Consider the following 25,333-nt stretch of genomic DNA (forward strand, 5'->3'; position numbering starts at 1 on the left):
GTACTGCGTAACCAAGTTTTATATGAGAATTGGGATGGCCACCTGCTCTGGGTGAGACCAAAGCACATAATTGGTATCACTGTGATCAGTATAGATACTGCATAGAAATCAGGGTCATCATAGTTAATATTATGACTCATTTGTATTACCTTAAACACATGAAAACAACTATTTATATCAGACAGACATCATGTCCCAGAAGACAAGACCTTAGAATAGCATTTATTCCTAATTTTGATTAGGATTGCTTAAAAAGATTTCCAAGTACACTATTTACAACAAACCTTTATACTCTATGGCAGCCTATAGAAATGAACGGCTGTTTCCTTTTCTGATAGATCTATGTGGCTACCTTCTCAATTTCATTGAGGTTAATAGTGTGTGAAGTGGGGCGTGGTCGGGAAGAAAATCTTGCGAGAAAAAATGAGATTGTCCGATTATTGTTTACATTGCAAAAAAAAATCATGAGAACCGAACCGAATCGATCCGGATTAAACTGAACTGATTCAAACGGGATCACTTCCAGGCTAGACCACTGACTGATGCGCAAGAGGTGAGCTCGTCGGAACCGCTGTCTGCAAGTTAAATTAGCTATTCGCTGGATGGACTGAGCTTGACACCAACTGGGAATAAAATGACAAAAATGTTCTTGTCGGAGCCGTGATTCATGAAACAGGTGAAGTTCATTGTCTGGTATGGTCGACGGCAAAATACAATGGATGTCTAAGGAAAAAACGTAAGAAACCTCAAACCCCTGGGATCTGAGCTGGCCAAAGCTCTGTTGAGGTGGGTTGGGGACGTAACTTTCTCATAGGCCCTGGAGGTTTGTAAGCCTCCGCTCGTCTGTGGAACTCTGAGGTGGCGAACTACTGCCTTCGTCGGGTGTCTTCTTAGGCGAGAGACGGGGATTCGGATGAGGCCTTGTCTGGGAATGTAGTAGCCAAGAAAGGTGAGACGGGAGACGAGGGAAGAATAATCGAGGATAAACCAAAGGTGCTTGCGGGAAAAAAAAACGTTTGCCGCAGGTATAATGCCACCCTGTTTGTGCCATATGTGGATTAAGTGTGATGTCAGTCTTTTGTGTTTTAATTGTGTCAAACGTTATTGGAAAAACGAGAGGATGCTGTCAGCTGGTCTGCTAACCATCGTTAGCGCCTTACTCTAGTTTGGTTTGTAAGCTAGGTAGCAAGCTAGCTGATGTTAGTCAGCTAACATGTGTGTCAGCGCTTACCCATAGCTTGTGCATGTCACTTGACCAGAATTAGAGCTTTGTTTCGAGAAATGGCAAACAGTTTATGTTCATTATTGTAAAGAGAAGGGAAATATTGTAGGATTAGGACCGATGTAGAAACTGTGATGTTTATCATAGTTAGCGCTAACTTAAATGCAGTGTACAAAGGTTAGCTAGATAGGCAAATTAGAAGACTGGCACACCTTAGATGACCAGCTTACTGGGTACACAATGTGGTAACTTTGCCCAATGGTCCAGTTGATAACTTACATGACATGTCAGAGTATGTGTTTGTTCACTGAAGCCATCCATTAAGATAACACCTTCAGGTATAAACTGGTATTTCTGTGTTAATGTATTGGTTAACTATCATCTTTAACTTACCCAGAAGTGTAGGCAATGCATGTAGTTTGTGTATGAACGGGGTATAACGTATGTTTTCTTCAGTGTCGTAATGTAAACCGACTTTGATGATTTCAGTTCATCCTCTAAGAGACTAAGTTTCATTAAGACAAATGTATGCCTGGAAAGCTTATTTGGTGATTAGTTTAAATATGTGCTCCTAAAAGAATGGGTCATAAAGTCCTGCCACCTCCCATGTTGTCTGATGTAACCACGCAGACTCTGTTTACTCAGTGTTGCTGATATGATATTCAATTCAATGTGTCAAAAGTATTACAAAAATATCGATGTGTGTAGTACAGCTATAGTAATATCTGTAATATCAGATTTGGGCTAACCGAGAGACAGACATGAGTTTGAGAGGTGAGGCTGAGTCATGAACCCTAGGAATATTCTGGAAACCTACACGAGAGATTCATGAGTCAACATGTCACACACACATGCACGCGCACAAATTGTTATGCTGTTGCTACCAATCTGTCACCCTCACAGTGATTCCACAATCATACACTCCCATCTGAGTAACCTAAAGCTCTCTCTCTCTCTCTCTCTCTCTCCTGAAGCCATGATGGAAGAACTGCACAGTCTGGATCCACGACGCCAGGAGCTACTAGAGGCCCGCTTCACTGGGGTTGGAGTTGCCAGGGTCAGGAAACAAACTCCTCCTCAAGCATCTTTCTGTCATTCATCCATCTTTCTCTCTCTCTCTCTCTCTCTCTCTTTTCCATGTTCATTTCATATGGTTTGGCCGTCACGCTGACACACCAGCTTTTAATCAGATGCCCTATAATCTCTCTCATCCATCCTCTTTTTTTCTCTTCGCCTCTCTCTCACTCTCACTCTCCCTCTCTGTCTATCATTCCCTGTGATTTATCTGTCCGTTTTGAGGCCTTGAGGTTGCAGGGGCAAAGCTCTATATCCGTAACATCATGAGTAAAAGAGGGACAGCCAAAGAGAATGCATGAATAAATATATGACTGACTGAGTGACTGACTGATTGAGTGAGTGAATACAGTGATGGACATGTAAGGGCTGGAGTAATTCAAAGGGCAGTGCATTATGGCCATGAGGAATGGGTGGGGTTTGCTGCTAAAGTATGTAACTGGGGAATGATGTTCGTCCAATCATTGTTTTCTTTCCTCCCCTTCCATTCCTCAGGGCTCTGGACAAAATGAGTCATCCAATCAGAGTCTTTGCAGCATCGGGTCGCTCAGTGATAAAGAGCTGGAGGTTGGTGTGCTACTTCTCCCCAGAAATCAATGACACACTCACAAGTAGTCTGTCTCTCACATGTAGATACACACACACACACACACAGTTTAGACATATTTTATGTGATGAGCCTTTTGTGATGAGTATTTGTTGTAGCTGAAATAGAATTTTGTGTCAGTGCATGTTGTATGTGCCGTTGTGTTGGGTAAGCCTGGAGGTCCTCGTGCTCTAACCCACGCCTCTCTTGCTTGGTCTCTTCAGACTCCTGAAAAAAAACCGAATGATCAGAGGACCCGGAAGAGGAAAGGAGACATGTTTGACAACCAAGGTGACAATTTAGATTTTATTCATTCATTTATTTTTAATTCACAATATCCTACTTGGTTGTGCTTGTGAGCATTTCTTTATTGTGCTCATGTGTCTTTCTTTGCAGGGAAAGGGACACGAGGTCTCAAGATTAGTGATTATTTTGAGGTAAGACTTGGATTTCTCTTAAACACAGTAGTTCCCCGCCAACCACTACAGACATGCCAGAAGGTACTTGAATTTGTTGGAAACAAGGACTCGAAGATGAGGGGTCTCTAACTAATTCATGGGAATGCCGTAATTCTGTCTACCGTTGCATTAAATCACAATGAATGGCAATGGCCAAAATGAGCCTCTAGTTAAAGAGCTTGCTCCTTCAGGGTACTAGACTGTTTGCCTATTCACATGCTTTTACACCTAGCCCTCAGGAAGCCTGTGTAGATGCCTTAGGTGTTATATTTATATTAGACTGCAAAAATTGCTGGTGTGAAACCATGTATGTTATGCTCTGATAACAATGCCGTGAGGTTGAAAAACATGCTTGTGCCTAGTAGTAGTCGAAAAAAAATATGATATTTGATGCTCCTGGAGGTATTGAAACCCTTACCTTACCCCTATGACTGATTTCAGCAGGAGCATCTGTCAGTGTTGGTGAGAGTTTCTCTGAGTCGGTTCTTGCTCTTCTCTCCCAGTTTGCAGGTGGCAGCGGGACTGGTACCAGTCCAGCTAGGTGTATTCCCCCCGTGGTTCGATCATCCCCACAGCACTCGCTCTCGAACCCCCCTGCTGCTGTGAGTTCCCTGAATTGTCCCCCCCCCTTCTGTTTTCCCATCACCATTACTTTGCCGTGCTCATTAGCAGTCAGTGTTGGACATGTGATATTGTTTTAATTGGGTGTGTTGTGTGTGTGTGTGTGTGTCTTCTTACAGGTGCAGCAGGGCAGTCCATCCTCCTTAGGCTCCTTAGGCTTAAATACAGAGCACTCCATAATAATCTCCCACTCTCAGCACAGAGCAACACAGGTAACACACAGCCTGAACCCAGACCAGTGGGCTAGACCACTAGTGAACATATGATTAGTGCTATAAACTGATGATTGTGTCATTATAATAGTACAGCACCCACCTCACTGTCTCCCCACGCCTCATTGGTTTGCTTGTTTTTCCCTTCTCCCCCCGCTGTCTTGTCCTTTCTCTCTTGTGTCCATTTTCTCTCCTCTGTTGCGCTCCCCTCCTGTGCTCCGCCTTTGACCTTTGACCAGTCTGACCTGACCATGGAGAAGCTGGCCGCCCTGGAGAGCAGCAAGAGCTCAGACCTGGAGAAGAAGGAGGGGCGCATTGATGACCTGCTCAGGGTAAGACAGAGCCTACATAGTTTAAAAAAAAAATCTGAGATCAGCCCGGCAGAAAAACATAGTTTGTACTTTTTCTTCTTCTTCTTTTTTTTTTAAAAGCTTATTTTTGAGGCTTTTTTGCCTTTATTTAGATAGGACAGTGAAGGGAGACAGGAAATGTGGGGGAGAGAGAATGGTAGTGGGATCGGGAAATGACCACAGGTTGCTTGCGCCACAAGCCCTGTTTGTATTTTTTGAAACACGGAGACCAGGGTTTCAGAACTGGAGACGCTTGATGTCTGATGTGTTTTATTGATCTTTCTGAATACCTTGCAGTGAGAAAAATAAAGAACGTCTTGGATGGTGATAGTCTTACCCTCTACAGTTCACACTTTTTAATACCAAGATGCTGACTTCCATTATAATTGAGTGTGTGTTTTCAGGTAAACTGTGATTTGCGGAGGCAGATTGATGAGCAGCAAAGGATGCTGGAACGCTGCAAAGAACGTCTGAACAAGTGTGTGACCATGAGTAAAAAACTGCTCATAGAAAAGGTGGGACTCAAAAACAGCAGTAGTTGGGGGGCACTCATGTGACGCAGGTGTACATGTTGTATCGGTTGGAGTGAGAGTATTAATATCGTGTGTGTGTGTGTGTGTGTGTGTGTGTCTGTCCAGTCCAAGCAGGAGAAGATATCGTGCCGGGAGAAGAGCATGCAGGACCGGCTGCGTTTGGGCCACTTCACCACCGTCAGACACGGAGCCTCCTTCACAGAGCAGTGGACTGACGGCTACGCCTTCCAGAACCTCGTCAAGTAGGTCTCCCTCACTCCCAGTCCCTTCTTTCTTCAATTCCCTCCCGGAAAATTCACAGTCTGACGATGGAATTATACATACATCTGTCCTTTGATAGTGGTTGAATTTAGCCGGCACTTGTTGGTACGGTTTTGCTCACATACATACATGCATTGCGTGTGTGTGTGTGTGTGTGTGTGTGTTCGTGTGTAGGCAGCAGGAGCGGGTGAACTCTCAGAGGGAGGACATCGAGAGGCAGAGGAAGCAGCTGGCCAAGAGGAAACCTCCCAGTGTGTCCCAGACTCCGCCCCCTAGCCTGGAGCCCAACAAGCGCAAGAGCAAAAGCAACGGAGCGGAGAATGAAATGTACGCAGGGATGATGGAGGGATGAAGGGCTGATGGGGGAGGGGGAGATGAAGGGCTGATGGAGGGATGGGTGACGGAGGGGAAGATGGGATGTAGAAAACACTGGAATATATCGGAGTCAAATTTAGGGACACCTATGTTTATGCAATTTACATTTTTTTTCTTGCAAATGGATACAATTCTAGTCAGTGATGTCACCCATGTCAATATCCAGGTGTGCAAACTACCTAGGAAACCAGGCTTTTGTGGGTTTAGTTTCCCACTTCATATAATAGTTAACCCACACACCTCAGGTATTCTCGTTCTGTACTCTCAAAGTCTTTGTTTACATTTTCAGGTTATCACTAGCAGAGTATCACGAGCAAGAGGAGATTTACAAACTACGCCTCGGACACTTAAAGAAGGTATGGGAGATGACATGCGCTTGGCCATGACCTCACACTGAATGTGTGTGCGTGTGCGTGTGCGTGTGCGCGTGGGGCCCTAACGGGAGTGCGAGAAGTGCTCATTTCAGATGTATCTTACAGGAGGAGGCGGAAATTCAAGCAGAACTGGAACGATTGGAGCGCGTGCGGAACCTTCACATCCGCGAGCTGAAGCGAATCCACAATGAAGACAATTCTCAGTAAGCCCTCTCTCCTCTCCATCACACTGGCTTCCTGCATTCATTCATTTAGATGGACTATAGCCTTAAAAGGCCTACTGGCTGAACTAAGAGGTTTTATTGTCTCATTTCTCTCTCTCGCTCTTCTCGTCTTAGGTTTAAAGACCAACCCACGTTGAATGACCGCTACCTGCTCTTGCACCTACTGGGGCGAGGAGGCTTCAGTGAAGTCTATAAGGTACCCCGGCTGAGGATGTGTTCCACCCGTTATGCAAGCTGCAGAGATGGCTGGATGTGATATCCTAAGGCATGGCTGTGCTCTCTCGCTCTCTTTCTCTCTCCTCTCTCTTTCTCTCTCCTCTCTTTCGCTCTCTCCTCTCTCTTTCACTCTCTCTCTCTCTCACTCTCTCTTTCGCTTGCTCTCTTTCTCTCTTTCCATTGCGCTCTCTCTCTCTCTCTTTTTCTCTTTCTCTCTGTCTGCCTCTGAGCTGGGTGTTTGGGAAAACAAGCAAAGACAAATGTGTCATGAAGGAATTAGAGGGCAAATCCGTTCACCAGGGCTGAAGCAAGCCAGGGCCTGCTGCTATGACCGTTAGGCGCTGGCTGTGCCTCCTCATGCCACCAAACCCATCACTGGAATCTGTATATGGGTTAAGTACCAGAGTTACTTTAGTTTATGATTGATGTGAGTTGATTATTATGATTATAAGTTATGGCTTTTAGTGTGGCAAGTAGGATATATTGTTAGGCTGTATACTATAACTCCAACATTGTTGGTGGTGATGGAGGTATTCTCTGGTAGGATGCTGTTCTACGTGGATTTTGCCTAGATTCAGGTAACGCGTTTCAGGGCTGTGAAGTGCACCCTGGGTAGAAGGAGAGTCGGTAGCATGGAGCCACTCCAGTGCCGGCCCTGACTGAAATGATACTAGAGGCATAGCAACTAAAGCCCACATCAGCCACTGCAGGGGTCACAGGAGAGCTGCAGTAGTAAAGTATAGCAGCTGTTCTCCATTTTAGACTCGCCATCTCATTTCTTTCCCTCTCTCTCTCTCTCTCTGTCACACAGGCCTTTGATCTCACGGAGCAGAGGTATGTTGCCGTAAAAATCCACCAGCTCAACAAGAACTGGAGAGATGAGAAGAAGGAGAACTACCACAAGTGAGTGGGCAAAAAAAAAACTATCCGTTTAGTGTAGGACTGAAGTTCAACTCAAAACCTCACTGTCCCATCAGGAAACCTCATAGACCACATTTTCGTTGGCTGATTCATGCTTTCGTCAGAAAAGACATCAGATCAGACATGCTGAGGCAGATCTGTGTTGGGTCAGAAACGTTTGTCTCGCAGTGAGAGTCGTCTCAAATTACTGACCACATCCTCAATGACAAGGCCGATTTATAATGACTGGTGAGGGGGCTGGGATTTCAGTTGTATCTTGAGTTTGATCACAAAGTTTCCAGCGAGACGCTGAGCACTCCATAAATAAATAAATAAAGTTTCGGCTCCTGTATGGCGTGCTGCTGAACGTTAACCATGATTTGTGTTGAGAGGCATCATATGGCGCTACAATGCAGTACCATCTGAACAATCAGGGGTTTGAAATGAGTTGATGGACAGGCCTGGCTAGTTTCCAAAACTCTAGGTCTGATGTGCCGCAGCTTCTGTAAGAGTTGGGAAAAGCTTTTGGTTCCCTCAGGAATGGCCACTGAGGAGGCGTGAATCAGGCCTTCAGCAGGAAGGGATTATCTCTTCAGTAGTCTAATATCAGAAGTTCAGAATTTTCTTCTCAAGTGTTGCATTATGTTTTCTTGCCCCCACAGACATGCCTGTCGGGAATACAGAATTCACAAGGAACTGGACCACCCAAGAATAGTCAAACTATATGATTACTTCTCCCTGGATACAGACTCGTGAGTCAGAACCTTTCTTGCCTCTTTCTCAGTGTCAGATATCATATCTCCACAGCTGGGCTTTGCCGAGGGGAATGGGATCATCTGAATGTTGAAACTGTAGAAGGATGTTCAGTGGGATCCCAATATTGACATGTGCTTCAGTGGTTTGAGCCATTGCTGACTGTTTTAGGCGGTGAACAAGTTTGTGTCCCGGCTCTTGCTCGCAGGTTCTGTACGGTTCTGGACTTCTGCGAGGGGAACGACCTGGACTTCTACCTGAAGCAGCACAAACTGATGTCGGAAAAAGAGGGCCGCTCCATCATCATGCAAGTGGTCAACGCGCTCAAGTACCTGAACGAGATCCGACCTCCCATTATCCACTACGACCTGAAGCCAGGTGAGTCGCCTGCGTGTCGTGTCGCCAACATCCCAGTAGGCTCTTCTCTATTTAGAATTTTGGCTGCAGGAGGCGCGCTCCAAAAGGCTATGTTTGCTCCGCAACATGGAGGTGGCATAGGTTGCCGAGCAACAGGTGACACTGTTTGTCAAACAAATGTAAATTCTGCCCCTGGGGAGTCCGATGTTGTGTTGTGCGCCGCTTGCAGTCAGAGCATTTCTGTGCTTAGAACGCGGACTGTTCTGTGTGTTCGCTGAATATTCATTTTTATCCATGAAATAGTGAGTGCGGCTAACGAAGCTGAGGCGTGTTTGATGCGTTCAGGACATCCAAAGGGAGGGATAGCTTTGTTGGCTAAACCCTGTGAACGTTAAAGTCAGGAAAGGCCTGAAAAAAAAGAGAAAATGCTACCTCTCATAAATAAGGCATAGTTGTAAACAAATTAGCTCTCTCTCTCTCCGTACTTTGCGTGGGCCCTATAATTAATCCTTTTCCTCATGTATTCACCACCACTGTGTTCACCAGGCGTCCCGTGCCTGTCACTTTCCAACGGCACATCTGTGTTCAGTGTTGTTGCTGTAGTCATGGAGGCGGAACGCTCCGGTGGGGTTGTTGTACACATGCGGTCACGCACGACCCGTACCATGTGGCCTCTCGGAACATCTGTTTTGTCTGCAGTGACCCAGCGAGGAGGGGACACAACAAATCCGATCCGGGGATGGATGCTCAGTGTCACGTTTATGTTGTTTTCACAATGTGCTTCATGCTTGAGCCATTTGCTAATGCAGAAGAGATTGGTTCCTAAATGGCTTCAGCAATTTGTGCCCATCTGGTCCTGTTCACTTTTGTTTTTTCTTCCATATTTGATATTGGGCACAAACAAAATTAATGGGCATGTATTGTTGACGGATATAATTTTACAGAATAAGTGAATTCCTTGCAAGAAACCGACAAGAGACTCTTTAATAGCAAGACAACATTTTACAAATACTATTGAACCCAAAAATATTGCAACCAGTTCTCTACACTGTCCATTAGGGGTGGGAATCTCTTGGCACCTCACGATTCGATTCGATTCCGATTCAGAGGTCAACGATTCGATTCTAAACCGATTATCGATACTAAACTGATTATCAATTCTAAACCGATAAAACAATTATCGATGCATCTCAATTTTTAAAACATTTGAGTTTGCTACTCAGAGTCTCAAATCACTTCCTACTTTGTGTTTGATAATTAAGAAAATCAACAGATGAATTACCTTCTCTATTTTTTTAATTAGAGAAAAAGCTTTTCCTTGTCACAATTATGACTTACTATGAACAATGCAATAATCGATGCAGTTTGCATTTCAACACCAAACGGATGTGTAAAAAAAAAAAAAAATCATTTTTTTTTTTTTTTTTTTTTTTTTTAATAAATCGATTATGAACTTTTCTGAATCGAAACAGAATCGTTCTAGAGAGAATCGAGATAAATCGAAGAATCGATTTTTTCCCCCACCCCTACTGTCCATACTTGTCACTGAGCTTTTTGTAGTACAGTCTCGCTGACTGTTATATATATGTGTGTGTGTGTGTGCGCACGCGCCCGTGCTGTAGGTAACATCCTCCTGGTGAATGGAACTGCCTGCGGAGAGATTAAGATCACCGACTTTGGCCTCTCGAAGATCATGGACGACGACAACTACGGAGTGGACGGCATGGAGCTGACGTCACAGGGAGCCGGCACCTACTGGTGAGCACACTGCCGACCCAGACGAGTTTCTTATCCTCATCAAACAGCCACCAAAGCTGCTTTGACCTGTTCCCCTGTCTGACTTTGGCAGTGTTGTAGTCACCAAAGAAGAGTCCAGGTCTGAGTCATCAAAAAAAATATTAGATGGATTAATAGGAATAAAGAAAAAAAATGTAATGACTTGACAGCCCGAGTAGGCTATTAATATAGCTTATCAGGCTAGAACGTGATTGACCTGCATGAGTAGTGCATATAGATTTTGATTTCACATTATATCACATTATCTTTTTTTAAATAATGGACCTATTGTGCACATAATGTAAATGTTTAAAATATGTAAACATTATCAGGAGCATGCCCAGGCTGTAAACAAGCTCACAAGAGAGCAAAGAAAGTCTCTTGACAATCTCCAGGTAATATAGTATACAGTTAAAAAGCTATGTAATCATAACATAGTGGGATTACAATCTGCCGTCAAACACGTATAGTTTACCAATTTACCTAATCTACAACAATCTCCAGGTAATATAGTATACAGTTAAAAGGCTATGTAATCATAACATAGTGTGATTACAATCTGCCATCAAACACGTATAGTTTACCAATTTACCTAATCTACAACAATCTCCAGGGAATGTAGTATACAGTTAAAAGGCTATGTAATCATAACATAGTGTGATTACAATCTGCCATCAAACACGTATAGTTTACCAATTTACCTAATCTACAACAATCTCCAGGGAATATAGTATACAATTAAAAAGCTATGTAATCATAACCTAGTGGGATTACAATCTCAAACCCGTATAGTTTACCTAATCTCCAACAGAATTTGCAGTAGAAAAGGCACCAGATTGCTTTTGTTTTGACCGCAGATATTATGCTGGCACTAAACCGTACTGCCTACAATAAACACCAAGTGCATTGGAGAAAACCAGAGATCTGTTTCACAATCATAAAGATATCTTAAAGAGCTAGGGTAATTGTTTTCTGTCAAATTGTCTTCTGAGAAGTAAGTTTATTTAGAAAGGTCTGGAGTAAACTTGCTCTGTTATAACGATATAATTGTGTCATGCTGTGACCTGAAGTTGGCTGACAACCACTTAAGTTTGCACCACACGGAAAAACAAGTTTCAATAGGGATTGAACATTTCTCAAAATAGTTATATATTTAGTGTCTACTCACTTCACTGACAATGGTCTAAAGTAGGTGTATGAGTATAAGTCAATAATAGAGTTTAGAACTTTTCACGTTCATGGAAACATTCCGGCCATCGCCGGCCACAATGATGTCTAGAAGAGTTGTGCAGACGCAGAGGGGGAGTGAGGGCGGGGTTGTGCAGAGTGTGAGAGAAGAGAGAGAGAGAAGCAAACACTGGCAGCTTAACCAAAGAAACAGGTTATGTAACGCAACTTCAAACTATATCAGTATGAAAGGTATTGTCTCATCCTATATCTTGTTTGAAAAATATATCAGTATACCTTACATATATATCACCAAGCCCTACCTCGTCTCAAACATCAAATCCGAATGCAGTCAAAAATCAAGTCCAAGTCCGAGTCATCAGAGCTCAAGTCCAAGTCGAGTAAGGAGTCGGACTAGAGTCTGAGTCTTGGACACTGGACTTTTCAAATTCTGATGCCAGATGATGGAATGTTGTTTGGGCTGTGTGGTTTGAGTGTACAGTACTGCAAGGAAGGGAAACGAGGGGAAAGCATCTCTCCTTTCTCCCCTCAGGTACTTGCCACCGGAATGTTTTGTGGTGGGAAAGGAACCACCTAAAATTTCCAACAAGGTGGATGTCTGGTCGGTTGGAGTCATATTCTACCAGTGCCTCTATGGGAAAAAGGTATGTTAACACTCTCTCACACACACACACACACACACACACACACACAACTCACCACTAGTATTTCTTTGCCATCGTTGTGTATTTAGAGTAGAGATGAGACCTTCTCAAAATGTTGGTAATGTAAAGGTAAAAGACCTTCTTGCTCATTTTATCTGCCATCTGCACTGCCATACTGATTGAGGTTTAGTCCAGTGTTAAACTCATAAAGCTGAAACTCTTCCAGTGTTCATCTAGTCATAGCTGTGACATGTCAAATCTGTTGCTCTCCCTCCCAAGCCGTTTGGACATAATCAGTCTCAGCAGGACATCCTGCAAGAGAACACCATTCTGAAGGCCACAGAAGTCCAGTTCCCACCCAAACCAGGCGTTTCTCCAGAAGCCAAGGTGGGCAGTTCATATCTTTGCCCTCTTCCCCCTTCAGAACTTCTTATGAGATCCAATGTTCTTTGATGGAATGAAAGTCAATTGAATAGAGCTTGTTTTTTCCTATCTTATGGTAATTATGTTAGTAGAATTTAGTTTATTGACTTGATTTCAGCATGCCTTTGGTGATTCATCCAAATCTTATTTGTGTAATGCCATTCTGATCCAATTTAGCTAGTATTTCAGTCTCATAATCCTAATTGTCATCCTTTTGTCCAACATTTTGTGACGCTCCATCGTGCAGGCCTTCATCCGCCGCTGTCTCATCTACCGCAAGGAGGACCGCATCGACGTTCACCAGTTGGCCTGCGATGCCTTCCTTCTGCCCCATATCCGGAAGTCAGTAGCCAGCACTGGGAACTCTGGGACAGCATTACCCTCCACAAGTAGCTCCTCCAACAGCAGCGCTTCAAACTGAGCCCGCATTCTGCTCTGATTGGTTAAGACAGGAAGGGGCGGGGGTTGGCTCTGTATTAACCCTGCCCCTTCTATGTGATGTCCTACCTTGAGGACCACAGCCTCTAGAGAAAGAAAGAGAGCAAGAGAGAGAGATAGATAGAGGAGAGGTGAAGAATGATCAGGTGACTGACCAGGCCTCGTGTCTCCTCTACTCCTCTCTCTGTTAATAGCGGGCGGGCTGCGAGGTGCGGTCGGCCTCTTGTTTACTCCCCTCCTGTAGAGAGTTGGGGACGGAGGGAGAAGAGAACGAGAGAGGATGTGGCAAGAGAAGGTCTCTTCTCTCCGGAAATGGGGCATATGGAACGAGACAGAAAAATGGACTGAATTTCTGCCACTGGGGACAGACTCTGTTGTATGCCCTACACCCCACTAAGAACACACACACACACACACACACACATATATTTACATACTCACACACTTTCAGGCAAGCGAATAAATGTTTCATCTAAACGAATGGAAACCTTTTCAATGTATTTGAGCTTAGGGAAATTCCCCCTACATGAATAGGTGAGCCCCCATTTTAAGTCTCTCTGGGTGAATTTGGCCAGCAGGTGTGGGCTTTCCCTGCAGTTCAACGTGCTTGGTTAGCCTGTGTTTAGTGGAACCATGCTGCTGGTCATTGTTCCCTAATGCCCCTCCTCCTCTCTCTGACCTTGACCAAAGCTGAATATGACCATTGGGTGGTGCTGTTTCACCCCAGAAGTTTGCTTAAATACAATATGCTCTTCTCTTTGTTTTTTCTCTCCAAGTCTTAAAAGTATTTTTTATCATTTTAGTGGAGACTAACCGATGGCCCAAGCTATATTGGAATTAATAATTTATGTTGAAATTTAACCCATTTTTTTTAATGGAGATGAATCTAGTTTTTTATATAAATATATATAAGTATATATCTTGGTCTTTTACTTACATTACGTTACTTGACTTGACGTACACACAAACATACATACCGTACACACACGCACTTACCCAACCATACACACATATTTATTTAGGTATGTTTTAATTGATGATTTCTGGCCCTTGAGTAAGGGCTGCTGTATCTGTACTGTGAGTGGGTGTAGGGCCTCATGCAGAGATCATTAAATATTATTGGTTATAATGCACTGTTTTGGTTCTCTTTGCTTTTCAGTGTGTGTGTCTCTGTGTGTGTGTGTGTGTGTGTGTGTGTGTGTGTGTGACGGAGAGAGAGAGAGAGTATTCATGTGTGTTCGTTCTCTTGAAGGCCATCATACATAGGCTGCAGTATAGTTTATGTACTTGTCTTCAAATCAGCACACTAGTGAAATCACAAACTGCAAAATTCTGCACCTCAGCTCCTGAACATCTGTAAGACGGCAAGGAAGATTATCTTTAACCTCTGTCTTTTTTTTTTTTCTTCTTCTTTTAAAGGAGCACTAAACGCTCTGTTTTGCCTGTTTGGACGTGAACGGGTGGACAAGATCAGTTTGGTTTGGTGTGTGTGTGTGTGTGTGTGTGTGTGTAAAAGCATGTTTGCTGAAGTAATGGAACAGGAGTGTGTTGATGTCATTGTTCCATTAGTGTATGCCAGTCGACTACTGTTTGTGTCTGTGTGTGTGTGTGTGTGGGGTGGGGGGAATGTTTGATGTCATTGTTACACTTATCCTTGAAACGGGGTGAGTTTAGGGATCTGTAATAGAATTTAAGATTTGATAGATTAGATCAAGCAGGGAAGTATTCACTGTGTGTGTGTGTGTGTGTGTTATAAAGAGAGACTTATAAAGTCAGACAGATGTTTCGGTGTGGGTGGTTCAAGTACCGGGTAAGATGTGTGTGTCAGTGTTTGGGGTCACGTTGTTTGAAATGTGCTGCCGAGAGAGAGAGAGAGAGAGAGAGAGAGCGCAAGCCAGAGGCTCCTGGGGTTTGCCCAGCCGACCGTGTCGATATCTGGCCACGTGCGTGCACGTATGCAGCCGGCCGGGGAACGCAATCAATATCATTTCAGCATCGGAGCATGGAATTCTCACACTTGTGCCGACCGCTGTGTGTGTGCTGAAATACCACAGAGACCGCCTCGGATTCTCGTCTAGTTTTTCACACACGCTCGGAAGAGCTCAGATGAGAGGCCAGCATTTTATGGTGTGCCTTTTTTTCTGTTTGTGATTTAGCTCTGTCAAGGAGGAAATAGCCTTCTTCCTCTGAGCAGTGAGAGATGAGAGGGTGAGAACCAGTAAGAGCCTAATTGAACAGGGCTCTTCTCAAGGGTCCCTCATGCTATAATTACCTTTTCCTTTCAACTAGTGAAAGATCGTCTGCTCGTAGGTGCAGTGAGCCCATACCCCCCACACCCAGTGGGAATATTACATTGGGGTTCACTGTTAGGGGAGGAATAACAAACACAGTGGAAAAGGGCTAATTGTCTTCTTATAATCAAATATGATAGTTTTTTTCGGTTTTCTTCATTTAGGTTGAGTTGGTGTGGCAGCTCAGACATCTTGGCGAGGCTTGAAGTCGACATGCTGTGACGTTGCGGAGACTAGAATGACCGCTGTTCTGTTGTTTTGGTGCCGCACCTGCATCCTCATATCAAGACTGACTGTGATTCATCCCTTCTGTGACCGCAGCACCAAACAAGCTTCAGATGGCTTTTCTACCCACTTGAACTTCTTTCAGGTCTCGGCATGCCACAGAATTGGACTAAAAGGCTCAAGTAGATCATTGTTGTCTATTAAGTTTTTATACAATGCCCCTATTCTTTACCCGAAAGGTGGAAGGGAAATGTTTTATGTAACCACCCAAGTACCTACCATTTACAGTAATCAAGCACTCCAGATATATAACTTTGTCTTGGGTGTATGGTATGAAATCCCTGTAAACAAATCCTGTGGTATGTGCACTTGTATATTTAGTATGGGTTACCTGAGCTACTTTCAGTGCATAGATGAGCCAAGAGAAACTGCAGGCAATAGGAAAAAGAAGTAATGGAGATGTCTGGTAATGCGTCCAACTCTTGTAAAATAACAAAGCAACGTTCTTCAGAGTTGTTCACAAATGACAGTACATTCAGACAAGCAATTGCATTTGTATAGGGTAATGACTGACATTACTATTAATATTCTCCAGTGTCTCAAACAGGATTTAAATATCATTCAATAATTTGAACTGAGTGAATAGTAGTAGTCGGCCAGTAGAGACCGTGTGACTGTGTTTAGTGTAAGAAAATAATGATTCATTTATAATACAATCTTCCACAACAACATGGCTGCACTGCACACTTTGGGATCGTTGTTCTCCCATCTGTACCTGTCCCATCACTGGTGGAGCACCTTTTCCTGGAGGACACACCCAATTGAACAGGAATGCCTCCAGTCCCCGTGGAAAGGTCTTATTGTGGTTCGCTGCTTTTCTCCCACATATTTGGGTTCATATCAACAGCTCTCAAGTTACACCAGAGGAAAATATGCAATCCCACAAGGCTCATGGCAGAAATCTATGTACTCATCTCTGTGTGTTTGTTACCTTAACTCACCAGCAGCACTGTTTGGAACCACGCCGAAGAACTTGTATCTGTGTGCAGATAATACTGCAGAATGCTCTGTGGGCCCTAGCAAGCCAGATGGAATGTGTGCAGCTTTCAAAACTCCAGTCGATTCATGGCTCCTGTACAGACAAACAGTGCAGTCCATTGAAAAGCAGCTGGAGAAAAATGTGCCACAGATACTGAACCGAAGCCATTGATCCTCCTGCTTCTTCTCTAACAGATGGCCATTCTTACCTTCAGTTAGCCTTGTATTATAACTTTTCTTACCATTCGAGTTGCCAACGCAGAGTAGTAACGAAGGACACTGAACAATGGGGACGTGTGGTTTATGTCTGTTCTGTTACCATTCCCTAACATGGCTTTACTGCCGCTGGCTTGACGCCTGTGTTCTGGTGAAGGACCTTCACTCCTGCGATGGTGGTGAAGCTGGAGTTCTTTTTCCCCTGATGGCTGTCGTGCCTTTTGGATTGTTTCATCAGGGGGCGGTCCTTACTGACAGAGGCAGCAAGACCGCCACAATTCATGCTGTGGTTGTCAGGCGTGTCAATTCATTGTGTCAGGTTGTCACAAATTAAACAGGCTCAGAGTAAATAGTTACAAATTACAATTGCAAATAACTTTTTTTTCTGAAAAGCCACACTGCACAAAGGATTTTGTTTAATCTCTGTACTTAAAAGGCTAATTAAAGATTTACATTGCCTGTAAGACTGGTTCATTTGACCTGTAAAGTTAGCAGTGGTCGCTGTTGGACAGGGGAGAGGTTGAGGAAAGCTTTTTGCTTTCTGTGCTGTCCTACTCGTGTGAATGCTGAGCCACTAAGATGCTGTCTGACAGCTCAACTGTAGTTATCCACTAGGCTGTGAAAAAAATTGCTCTCAAAGCCAGTGAAATAGTTGTCAGATTGCAATGTTAACTTCTGGACAACCGGCTGAAGCCATACCAAAAAGATATATCAGGATAAAGGGCTTTATTTCTGTCTTTCTTTCACATACTATGAGATGAATATTCAGGTTTTTATATATATAGATATATAATATGTTTTATATTTCAGTTGAATATGTGTTTTTGTATTTCAGTCATAATGGCACAGGTGTTTTTCTTTCATCCAATATGTTTTTATATAGATAGATGGATACTTTATTAATCCCGAGGGAAATGTAGGTCATCCAGTAGCTTATACACTTATACACCTCACCGACATACATACATAAATACATACATAAATATACACATGACCAAACATGTGAGAAATATTCTGATAATAACTGCCAGACTTGACATGGTAAACATGCAATGTCAGTGTTTCCAGTCAATTTCCATAATACAATTGATCATATCCTCTGAGTATGTTTAGGTGTTTAATGTCATTATTTGTCTAATGCAATTTGTCTGACTAGCTTGATTCAATTTCCCCTTTCATCATCAGGCATTACTGCAAACACCTAGGAGGCCCTGATAACGTGGCATGGCTTTGTGCTCTGTCCGTGCATTTTCAAACTTCCAGATATCCTATACATACAACCTCATAGATGCTGTTTGCCATCATGTAGAGAGCATCATGTAAGCTTCATCATATAATTTGGTGCCATGTATCATACGCTCTCTGTGTTGCCATGCCAAGTGTTTGAGAAAGATGAGCACAGCAACGCTTTAGAAATGAGCAATGCAAAGTAAACCCCGTAACTTCAGTACTACTCAGTATTGCGATCTTAACGACTACTCAACTGGCTACAATGAGACACTGATATTTATGATTATAAATTTGAATAGATTCTCATTTGAGCGCCTTGAATCATTCCGTGGGAAAGTATATTGGAAGCATTCTTAGGTAATCGAAGCTGACGTCTAATCGGTCTGTCCAGAGTCTCTGTCCTCTTGCTTAATTCCAGCTGTTTGTGATCCACTGATCTCAGAAGGGGGAACCAACCCAACCCTTTCCTTGTGTTCTTTCAGTGAGTCACGTTGGGCCACCAGGAGTCAGTCAAACAAACACTCTCCTTGTTGTTCAACCCAAGCACATGTGGCTGAAAACAGAGCTTTCACAAACACAACTCAACCGGATGTCATCTCGGAAAAAAATCATGCATTGTACCAGGAGGTGTATTATACAATGCAAGAGTTTGCAATATGGCTGTGCTGTCCATTTATACTATTTGTAAGAATATAGAATAGCAGAGAAGCCAAACATGTATGTCATTAATGTCCTTAAAGTGCATTGTCCCTGTCCTATGTAATGGCCTCATTTACACATATTTCAGTCAGGCCTAATTGCTAGTCAACAATCACTGGACAAGCTGCATCCTCTCCAAAATAATATGAAGCCATATTCACAGAATTCCGATTTTTATTCCAAGTAGTTAATTTTGTGATGCATACTGGTACCCCAGTTCTCTTTTCTTGTGGCAGACTTTTTTATTTTAATGGTGGATTCCCTTTTTTACATGAATGGTGGTTTATATATGTGGCTTGCAATCAATTAATTTGCATTGAACTTGATTAGATCCAAAATGTATATTCTATTTACTTCCTGAAGCTTATCTGCACAAATTAAGACTTTAGTAGCAAGCTGAAACAACACAGTTCCAACCGTACCCATAGCAACAGGCACATTTTATGTCCACATGGTCCTATTGTTGTTGAGGTTTTGCCCACATTGCCTGCTGACTGCCCACTGCATGCTCCCTGTTGGCCAGCATGGTCATGTCTGATGTTTGCATCGGTAATAAATCTGTTGACAGAAATTACCATCATTTGACCATCTGTCTAGCCATATATATATATGTGTGTGTGTGTGTGTGTGTGTGTGTGTGTGTGTGTGTGCGTGTGCGTGTGCGTGTGTTGTTAATCATGTACAACTCTACCACAGGAATATGATACATTGTTTCCGACCGCACATTTCTGTATGCTCCTGAAGTTAAGACTGAACTTAAAAAGACAACAACTACAACAGCTAAATTACCTTATTTCTGTTATTAACACAAGAAATCACAGATAAGATTCATGTCTATGATGCATTCCTTCCCAGTAAACATAAGTGCGGCCATACACCACTGACTGTGCTGAAAACAAACTAATTAAGTCATTTTAATACAAAGTCCTTGGCTCCCTAAAATATTTTCATTGGTTAATTTCAATTCCAGAATCCCAGGGCAACCATGTATACTTGTCCTTATGTTTTAAAACATAATTTTGATGAGCTGAGTTTAAGAAACTAGTCACAATCTTTAGCCTTTAGTCATACCTTAAACTAAGTGCTCTTTGTTAATCGGTGTGTGTGTTGCACAGTGTTGTGCTGCAAGCCTAAACGAAAAACAGATTGGTTATCTCTGTCCTAAACAAAAAAGCAGATTGGTTATCTCTGGCCTAAACAAAAAGCTGATCTGTTATCTCTGTCTTAAAAAGGTCCAAAATGTTCTGGAGCCATTGCAAGAATGAAAATAGAATAATTGTTCAGAAATGAGATGAACTTGCCTTCCTGCAACTGTAAGTAGTGCCTTCATTAACATTGCACTGTGTAGTTTTATAATGTCATAGTGTAATATGTGCTGTTGTTTGTGATTTTAAACATGACTGTTAAATTAGGTTTATTTCACCTCTTATAAATGTGAACGTTTGTCTTACAGTAAAGTTAGTTTTTGTTCAGTGCATTACTTACTTGAGTTTAAGACGAGGACATTTTGTGTTCATGTGAAGTTGTATCTACCTCCGCTCCTTTTCATTTCAGTTCTGCTGAAGTTTTAATTAGTGAACCGCGCCGACTGTTTTATTTGATCTGAACGCCATTTCAATATTTTCTTCCTTGTGGAGAAATAAAAAAGCTCATAATTAGCTTGATTGAAACAGCGAAACTTCTGAGAGATGCCTCTCTGAGTCAGTCCTGGTTAACACCAGCGTCTGTCACGATAAGCAGCACGTTGCATCCTTTGCTCTCTCGGCTTCTAAATGGCTTTGCCCCACGTAGCTCCTTACCCGAAATGGCTGGAGTGAAGAGTGCACTTCCCAAGCATGCATCCACATGTACCTCCACAGGCCAACAATGGCTCCGAGCAAGGACAGGCAACATGTTATTTGAGGCTTGGCTTCGTCTGCCTGCTTTGTCTGTTTCTGCTCCATTCTGAAATATCACCCCTTAGTTCCCAGCCTTGCTCTTCTCATACTCGCAGAGACCAACTAAACTGGATATACAATCTACCATATTCAGACCCCCTCATGCAGCAGATGTTGCATCACCTCGTCCACAGTTCACGTCCTTGAGCACAACTGGCTGCAGCTCTGGCAAAACTGGAATAATTTTAAGGTACCCATAATGAGAGGCCAACTTACTGTAATTGTGCTGGAAGATGAGTAGGCTTGACAGACTTTGAAATATGTGCATAGTGTGCATAGTAAAAGTGTAAATGTCACAAGATTATGTTATATAAATACATTTAAAGCAACACTAATTCGGGTTTTTGTTGTCCTGAATGTTTGTCCTGAAATACATTAGTTAACAAGCTGGCTAGCTTTTATCTGTGCCAACCGTCCTGTTGTTTGGTGTTGCCTTCTGCAATTTGGTTTTGTTTTTGCAGAAGATGCCTTCTGCAATTTGTTTTTGTTTTTGCAGAAGCTCAAATATCAACAGTCTTCTGCAAAAACAAAAACAAATTGCAGAAGGCATCTTCTGCAAAAACAAAACCAAATTGCAGAAGGCATCTTCAAACATGCATTATTGAGTTTTTGTATGAAACTAGTGGAGTAACAGACACCCCTCTCTTCCGTGCTCCTGAAACATGTGTGTTGATTAGCTGGGAGTGTTTATGGCTCAGTCCGAGCCACTCTGTTTGTTTCCCATTAACAGAGCCAAGACTGTGTATAAACACTGAAGGTTTATCTAGCACTGAACGAGCAGCTAGAGGACTGTGATGAGCAATTTGTTGAATTTGAGAAAATGTCTTTGGGATTAGAATTGTGGACTGCACCTTCATTTTAATACAAACACTGTACAAACAACATTTCCTGTAAAAACTACAGTAACTTCCTGGCAGTTATTGGTCAGTAAAGTAGTGTAGTTCTTTTCTGGTGTTTTATCAGCATAGTAAACACAGTGACAAGAAGCCTGCTGTAAAAAGAACTTTTCTTTTCATTAACTTTTCCTAACATCTTAGTTGTGAAGGCTTCTTTTCGTTTTGAAATTCTAATTCATGATAAGATATTGGAATAATCATCAGCAAGTGATTCTGTGGATCAAAAAGTAGGGTGGTATAAAGCAGTGTGTTAGCGGCACCGAGGTCATGCGTTTGATTCCTCATAAATGTATAATGATTAAGTCTGCATGCTACTTGTACTACACTTTGTTACATGAAATAGACTGCTGAGTTCACAAACAGAGATGTGAGCACTGTAGCTTCTTTAGGAGGTCATTCTACATATCCTACACATATAAACACACCAAAACCTGACTAGCTTCATCTTTTCATGTACTGTTGTGAAGAAGCTCCTTTGAAGACAGATGAGGCATTCAGGAACACCTGTACTGCACCATAATCAGACACACAGCTGAAGACGTATTGTGCATCAGTTAATATTGTCATACTTTTGAGTGCTAAACTTCTAACAGCTTTGCACATGGGTCATGGGTCATGGGCAAAGCAAAAAAAAAGAATCTGACCTGATCTGATTTATTAACTGATATTTGTTTTAGTGTGTGTACTATTAGTGTAGTACTCGCATGATAGTCATTTTGTTCCTTTCCTGCTTTTCAATTTCAATTCATTTAAATTGTTTTTGTTTATTTAGCACCATTAACTAGAGCAGGCTTTTTCACAGGAAAGGTTGTATTTGTACACAATACACACTACAGCGCAGAAAACACAATGATGAGACACAGTACTATGCAGGAAACACAATTAGGATACACAATACTATGCAGTAAAACACAATTAGGATACACAGTACTATGCAGTAAAACACAATTATGATACACAGTACTATGCAGGAGACACCATGATGATTCACAGTACAGTGCAGGACATCAGTACTAAAGTAAAATACTTTTTTGTTTATGTACCATTTCCCATAATGCAGTTCACAGTAATGCATTATAAAGCAGTTCTTCAATACTATACTACACAAACCACAGTAATAAAGTGCATAGTTTACATACATATAACAGTGAATATAAAATATTGCTGTTTAATGGTGACCCAATTCAGCAGGTTCATTATTTCCTGTGACATTGAGACAACTTTCTCCTCCTTAATCGAGGATGTTATACAATCTAGTGCCCTTTGGGACAAATGGAGTACAATCGTTTATCGTTTTACAATCATCCCCATCTTTCTGATTAGAGTTTAGAGTACCATCAGCAAAAGATCCAATCTGATTACAGTTTTGTTTCATACCCGCGGCACACAATAAGTAATCTCTGTGTGATGAATGGAAGTCTGGTGGGGGACTGTGGGAATTATAACTAGGCTACTGGAAACAAGTGTTTCTTCAGGCATATTTCTGTTGACAAAACTGGAAATTTGAACTGATGGATTGTTTCACCACCTTCTCTGTGTCTTTGTGTACATGAAGCCGTTTAGTCTATTGTTGATTTATTTTGTGCTGCTGCTAAAGGATTGGTGGAGAAATTAAAATAGAGAAAAGCTGGACTACCGTCAGTCCTCTTTCCTCTGCTTTTGATTCTCGGCCATTTCAATTATGCGCTGGAATGACCTGGCTGGTGCTCAGGAAAACACCAGTTTTGTGAATCCTTGAATTAAGTGAGCATAAAATCAAAGCTGATTATTTCCTCCTTCCCTTATTCCCTCCTCCGCACACCAGATCCTTGTTTATTCATTTCATATGTACATTCAGGCGTTTGCTCACGATACTAGAATCTATGGAATCGCTGTTTTTAACTGTTTTTGTATTCTGTGGTTGAGTGTGGTGGCACGTCCATTGCAGAAAGTTGTGTAATCCAATCAGGAACACAGGGACATTTCCAAACAGGCCAACATGAGGACATGCAGAACTTGTTTACTTCTGCAGTGTGGTCAGGATTTGATGAGTACTGATGAACATAAATGAGTCTGGTACCAGAAACTGCCATAAAACACAAGCCAATACCATGACACCCCCTCTCCCAATCCTTATCAACCTCCCTCCAGAGGCATCTCGTCTCAGATCTCTCCCCATCATCTGTGAACCCATCAGATGAACACAGATATTCACAGACATCCTGGGGCTTAACAGGGACAATCGATGTGCTATTTGTTGTGGTGTGAGCTTATCACTCTCGTGATTGACATTTAAAGCAAAGTGGCATGATGATGTTTGCACACTGTGTGGTGGTGGTGTCTTGCTTTACCAGTCCCTAAAGGCAACATTGTATGCTCCCTATCTCTCTCTATTATGTTTATAATATATTTTATATTTATAAATAACTTAATCCTTTCAATGCAATCCATACCAAACTGCATAAAGTTGAACAAATGTATTTTAGAGAGAGAGAGAGAGCGAGAGAGGGAGAGAGAGAGAGAGAGAGAGAGAATATGTGTGTGTTGTGAGGGGGGGCTGGGGGGGACGGGTGACGCAGTGTCTGCTGCGCTCGTTCACTTCGGGCTCAATAAATGACGCGCAGATAGACAGCAGCCCTCGCAAAGCACGATCTCTCCAGAACTCTCTCTGGTCTGTACAGAATCTCAGACACTTTTCACTGCACCCAGTCTTCCCGGGACAAAGCTTGTTTTTTTCCCTCTCCACGTTAAACATTCGAGGCAGCAGAGGGAATGCAACGCGCCGGGAAGAATCCCGATCACTGGAGACGATTATGTACAAACAGTATCCGTTTCTGCAGTTACAGCACTTTATATTTATTGTTTTTTAGTCTGGAACTAAAGAGCGCCGTGTCAGGTAAGGAAGCTAAACTTCTGTCGTCATTGAGTAGGACTGTTGCAGACTTTTCATTCAAGTTGAATCTCGCCACGGCAGGCACTTTGCCGGGAGTAGCTACTTTGCAGACTACCCAGCAAGAGTACACGTTGCAGCAGTAGTGTATGTCATTTTTTTCTCTGGAAAGTGTTGGTTTTGGAATTTCTTTGCCGCTTTTGACTTAGCATTTAACTGATGCTAATGATGAACTGATGCTGATGCGATGGAATGCCACGAAAGTCCAAATTTTGAGTAGAACCAGATGTGGAGGCGGGGGAGGGGGTGAAAGGGGGAGGGGGCTTTGCTCCTTTTATGTTTTGCTTGCAGGACTGAAGTCAAAACTAGGTTACCAAAGTGTTTTAGGGCTAGTGGACTTTTCTTCCCTCTCCATCAGCGGCCCGTTGTGCTACGTGTTGCTTCAGCGCCATTTGGCATCCCGCGGGCAGATGTGACCTTTACATCCGGTTATACAATAACGAGTAGCAGACCTGTAGTCCGAAACTGTCTTGATGATTTCCCGGTTTTTAACGCCAGCTCAAATAGATCTGCCTTGCCACGCATACCCGACCTGGAAAGGTTGGGAAAGTTGCGTATTAGCACATAGTTGTCAGTTGTAAACGTGTCTGCTTCTTTGTCTTGGGAAACTCTTTTTAGTTGGAATAGACTACGACTAAATTCAGCAGAGACGGGGAAACAAAAGTCGTATTAACTGGTTAAATAACTAGTAGAGGTTAACACACAATACCACGATTAGCTTTTTAAAAAGGTGGGGTTTGGCTCTCCTCATTGCTATTAGGGTGGATAAATAAAACGATGTTAATTCCACTCTGCATTGATGCCGTCTCTCTTGCTGTCTGTTTGAACCAACTCATCATTTGCCGTGTGCTATCAAAGTCTTAAAAACAAATATAACATACTAGCGT

The 25,333-nt window shown here is 42.6% G+C and overlaps 2 protein-coding genes across 3 annotated transcripts in view; both read left to right on the forward strand.

Annotated features, from left to right (window-relative positions):
* Positions 1-457: 457 nt before the first annotated feature.
* On the forward strand, positions 458-14,118 carry tlk2 (tousled-like kinase 2). Of its 2 annotated transcripts, none has more exons than XM_012816883.3 (21): positions 458-1,025; positions 2,197-2,279; positions 2,792-2,863; positions 3,107-3,173; positions 3,279-3,319; positions 3,844-3,942; positions 4,081-4,173; positions 4,413-4,505; positions 4,928-5,038; positions 5,162-5,298; positions 5,492-5,644; positions 5,982-6,048; positions 6,172-6,269; positions 6,405-6,486; positions 7,318-7,409; positions 8,069-8,158; positions 8,368-8,537; positions 10,139-10,274; positions 12,013-12,124; positions 12,404-12,511; positions 12,795-14,118. In XM_012816883.3, the coding sequence occupies exons 2-21, from the start codon at positions 2,199-2,201 to the stop codon at positions 12,966-12,968; spliced, it is 2,076 nt and encodes a 691-aa protein (XP_012672337.1). In that variant the 5' UTR covers positions 458-1,025; positions 2,197-2,198; the 3' UTR covers positions 12,969-14,118. The 2 variants fall into 2 exon arrangements, with proteins under 2 accessions (XP_012672337.1, XP_012672338.1); XM_012816884.3 differs by having other exon boundaries at positions 458-949.
* Positions 14,119-24,071: 9,953 nt separating this feature from the next.
* The window catches only part of mrc2 (mannose receptor, C type 2), a 32,132-nt gene continuing 30,870 nt past the window's right edge, over positions 24,072-25,333 (forward strand). The window contains exon 1 of the mRNA XM_031567007.2: positions 24,072-24,392. Coding sequence (XP_031422867.1) covers positions 24,269-24,392 — 124 coding nt within the window. The 5' untranslated portion in view covers positions 24,072-24,268. The remainder of the gene's footprint in view (positions 24,393-25,333) is intronic.

Source organism: Clupea harengus, chromosome 1 (genome assembly GCF_900700415.2).
Source record: "Clupea harengus chromosome 1, Ch_v2.0.2, whole genome shotgun sequence".
Lineage (NCBI taxonomy): Eukaryota > Metazoa > Chordata > Actinopteri > Clupeiformes > Clupeidae > Clupea > Clupea harengus.

Bases quoted from the DNA above. Each gene is read 5' to 3' on its own strand.
- tlk2 (XM_012816883.3), top strand. From the start codon at position 2,199: ATGATGGAAGAACTGCACAGTCTGGATCCACGACGCCAGGAGCTACTA. The intron at 2,280-2,791 runs GTCAGGAAACAA...TCCATTCCTCAG, and splicing joins CTGGGGTTGGAGTTGCCAGG to GGCTCTGGACAAAATGAGTC. The intron at 3,943-4,080 runs GTGAGTTCCCTG...GTCTTCTTACAG, and splicing joins TCTCGAACCCCCCTGCTGCT to GTGCAGCAGGGCAGTCCATC.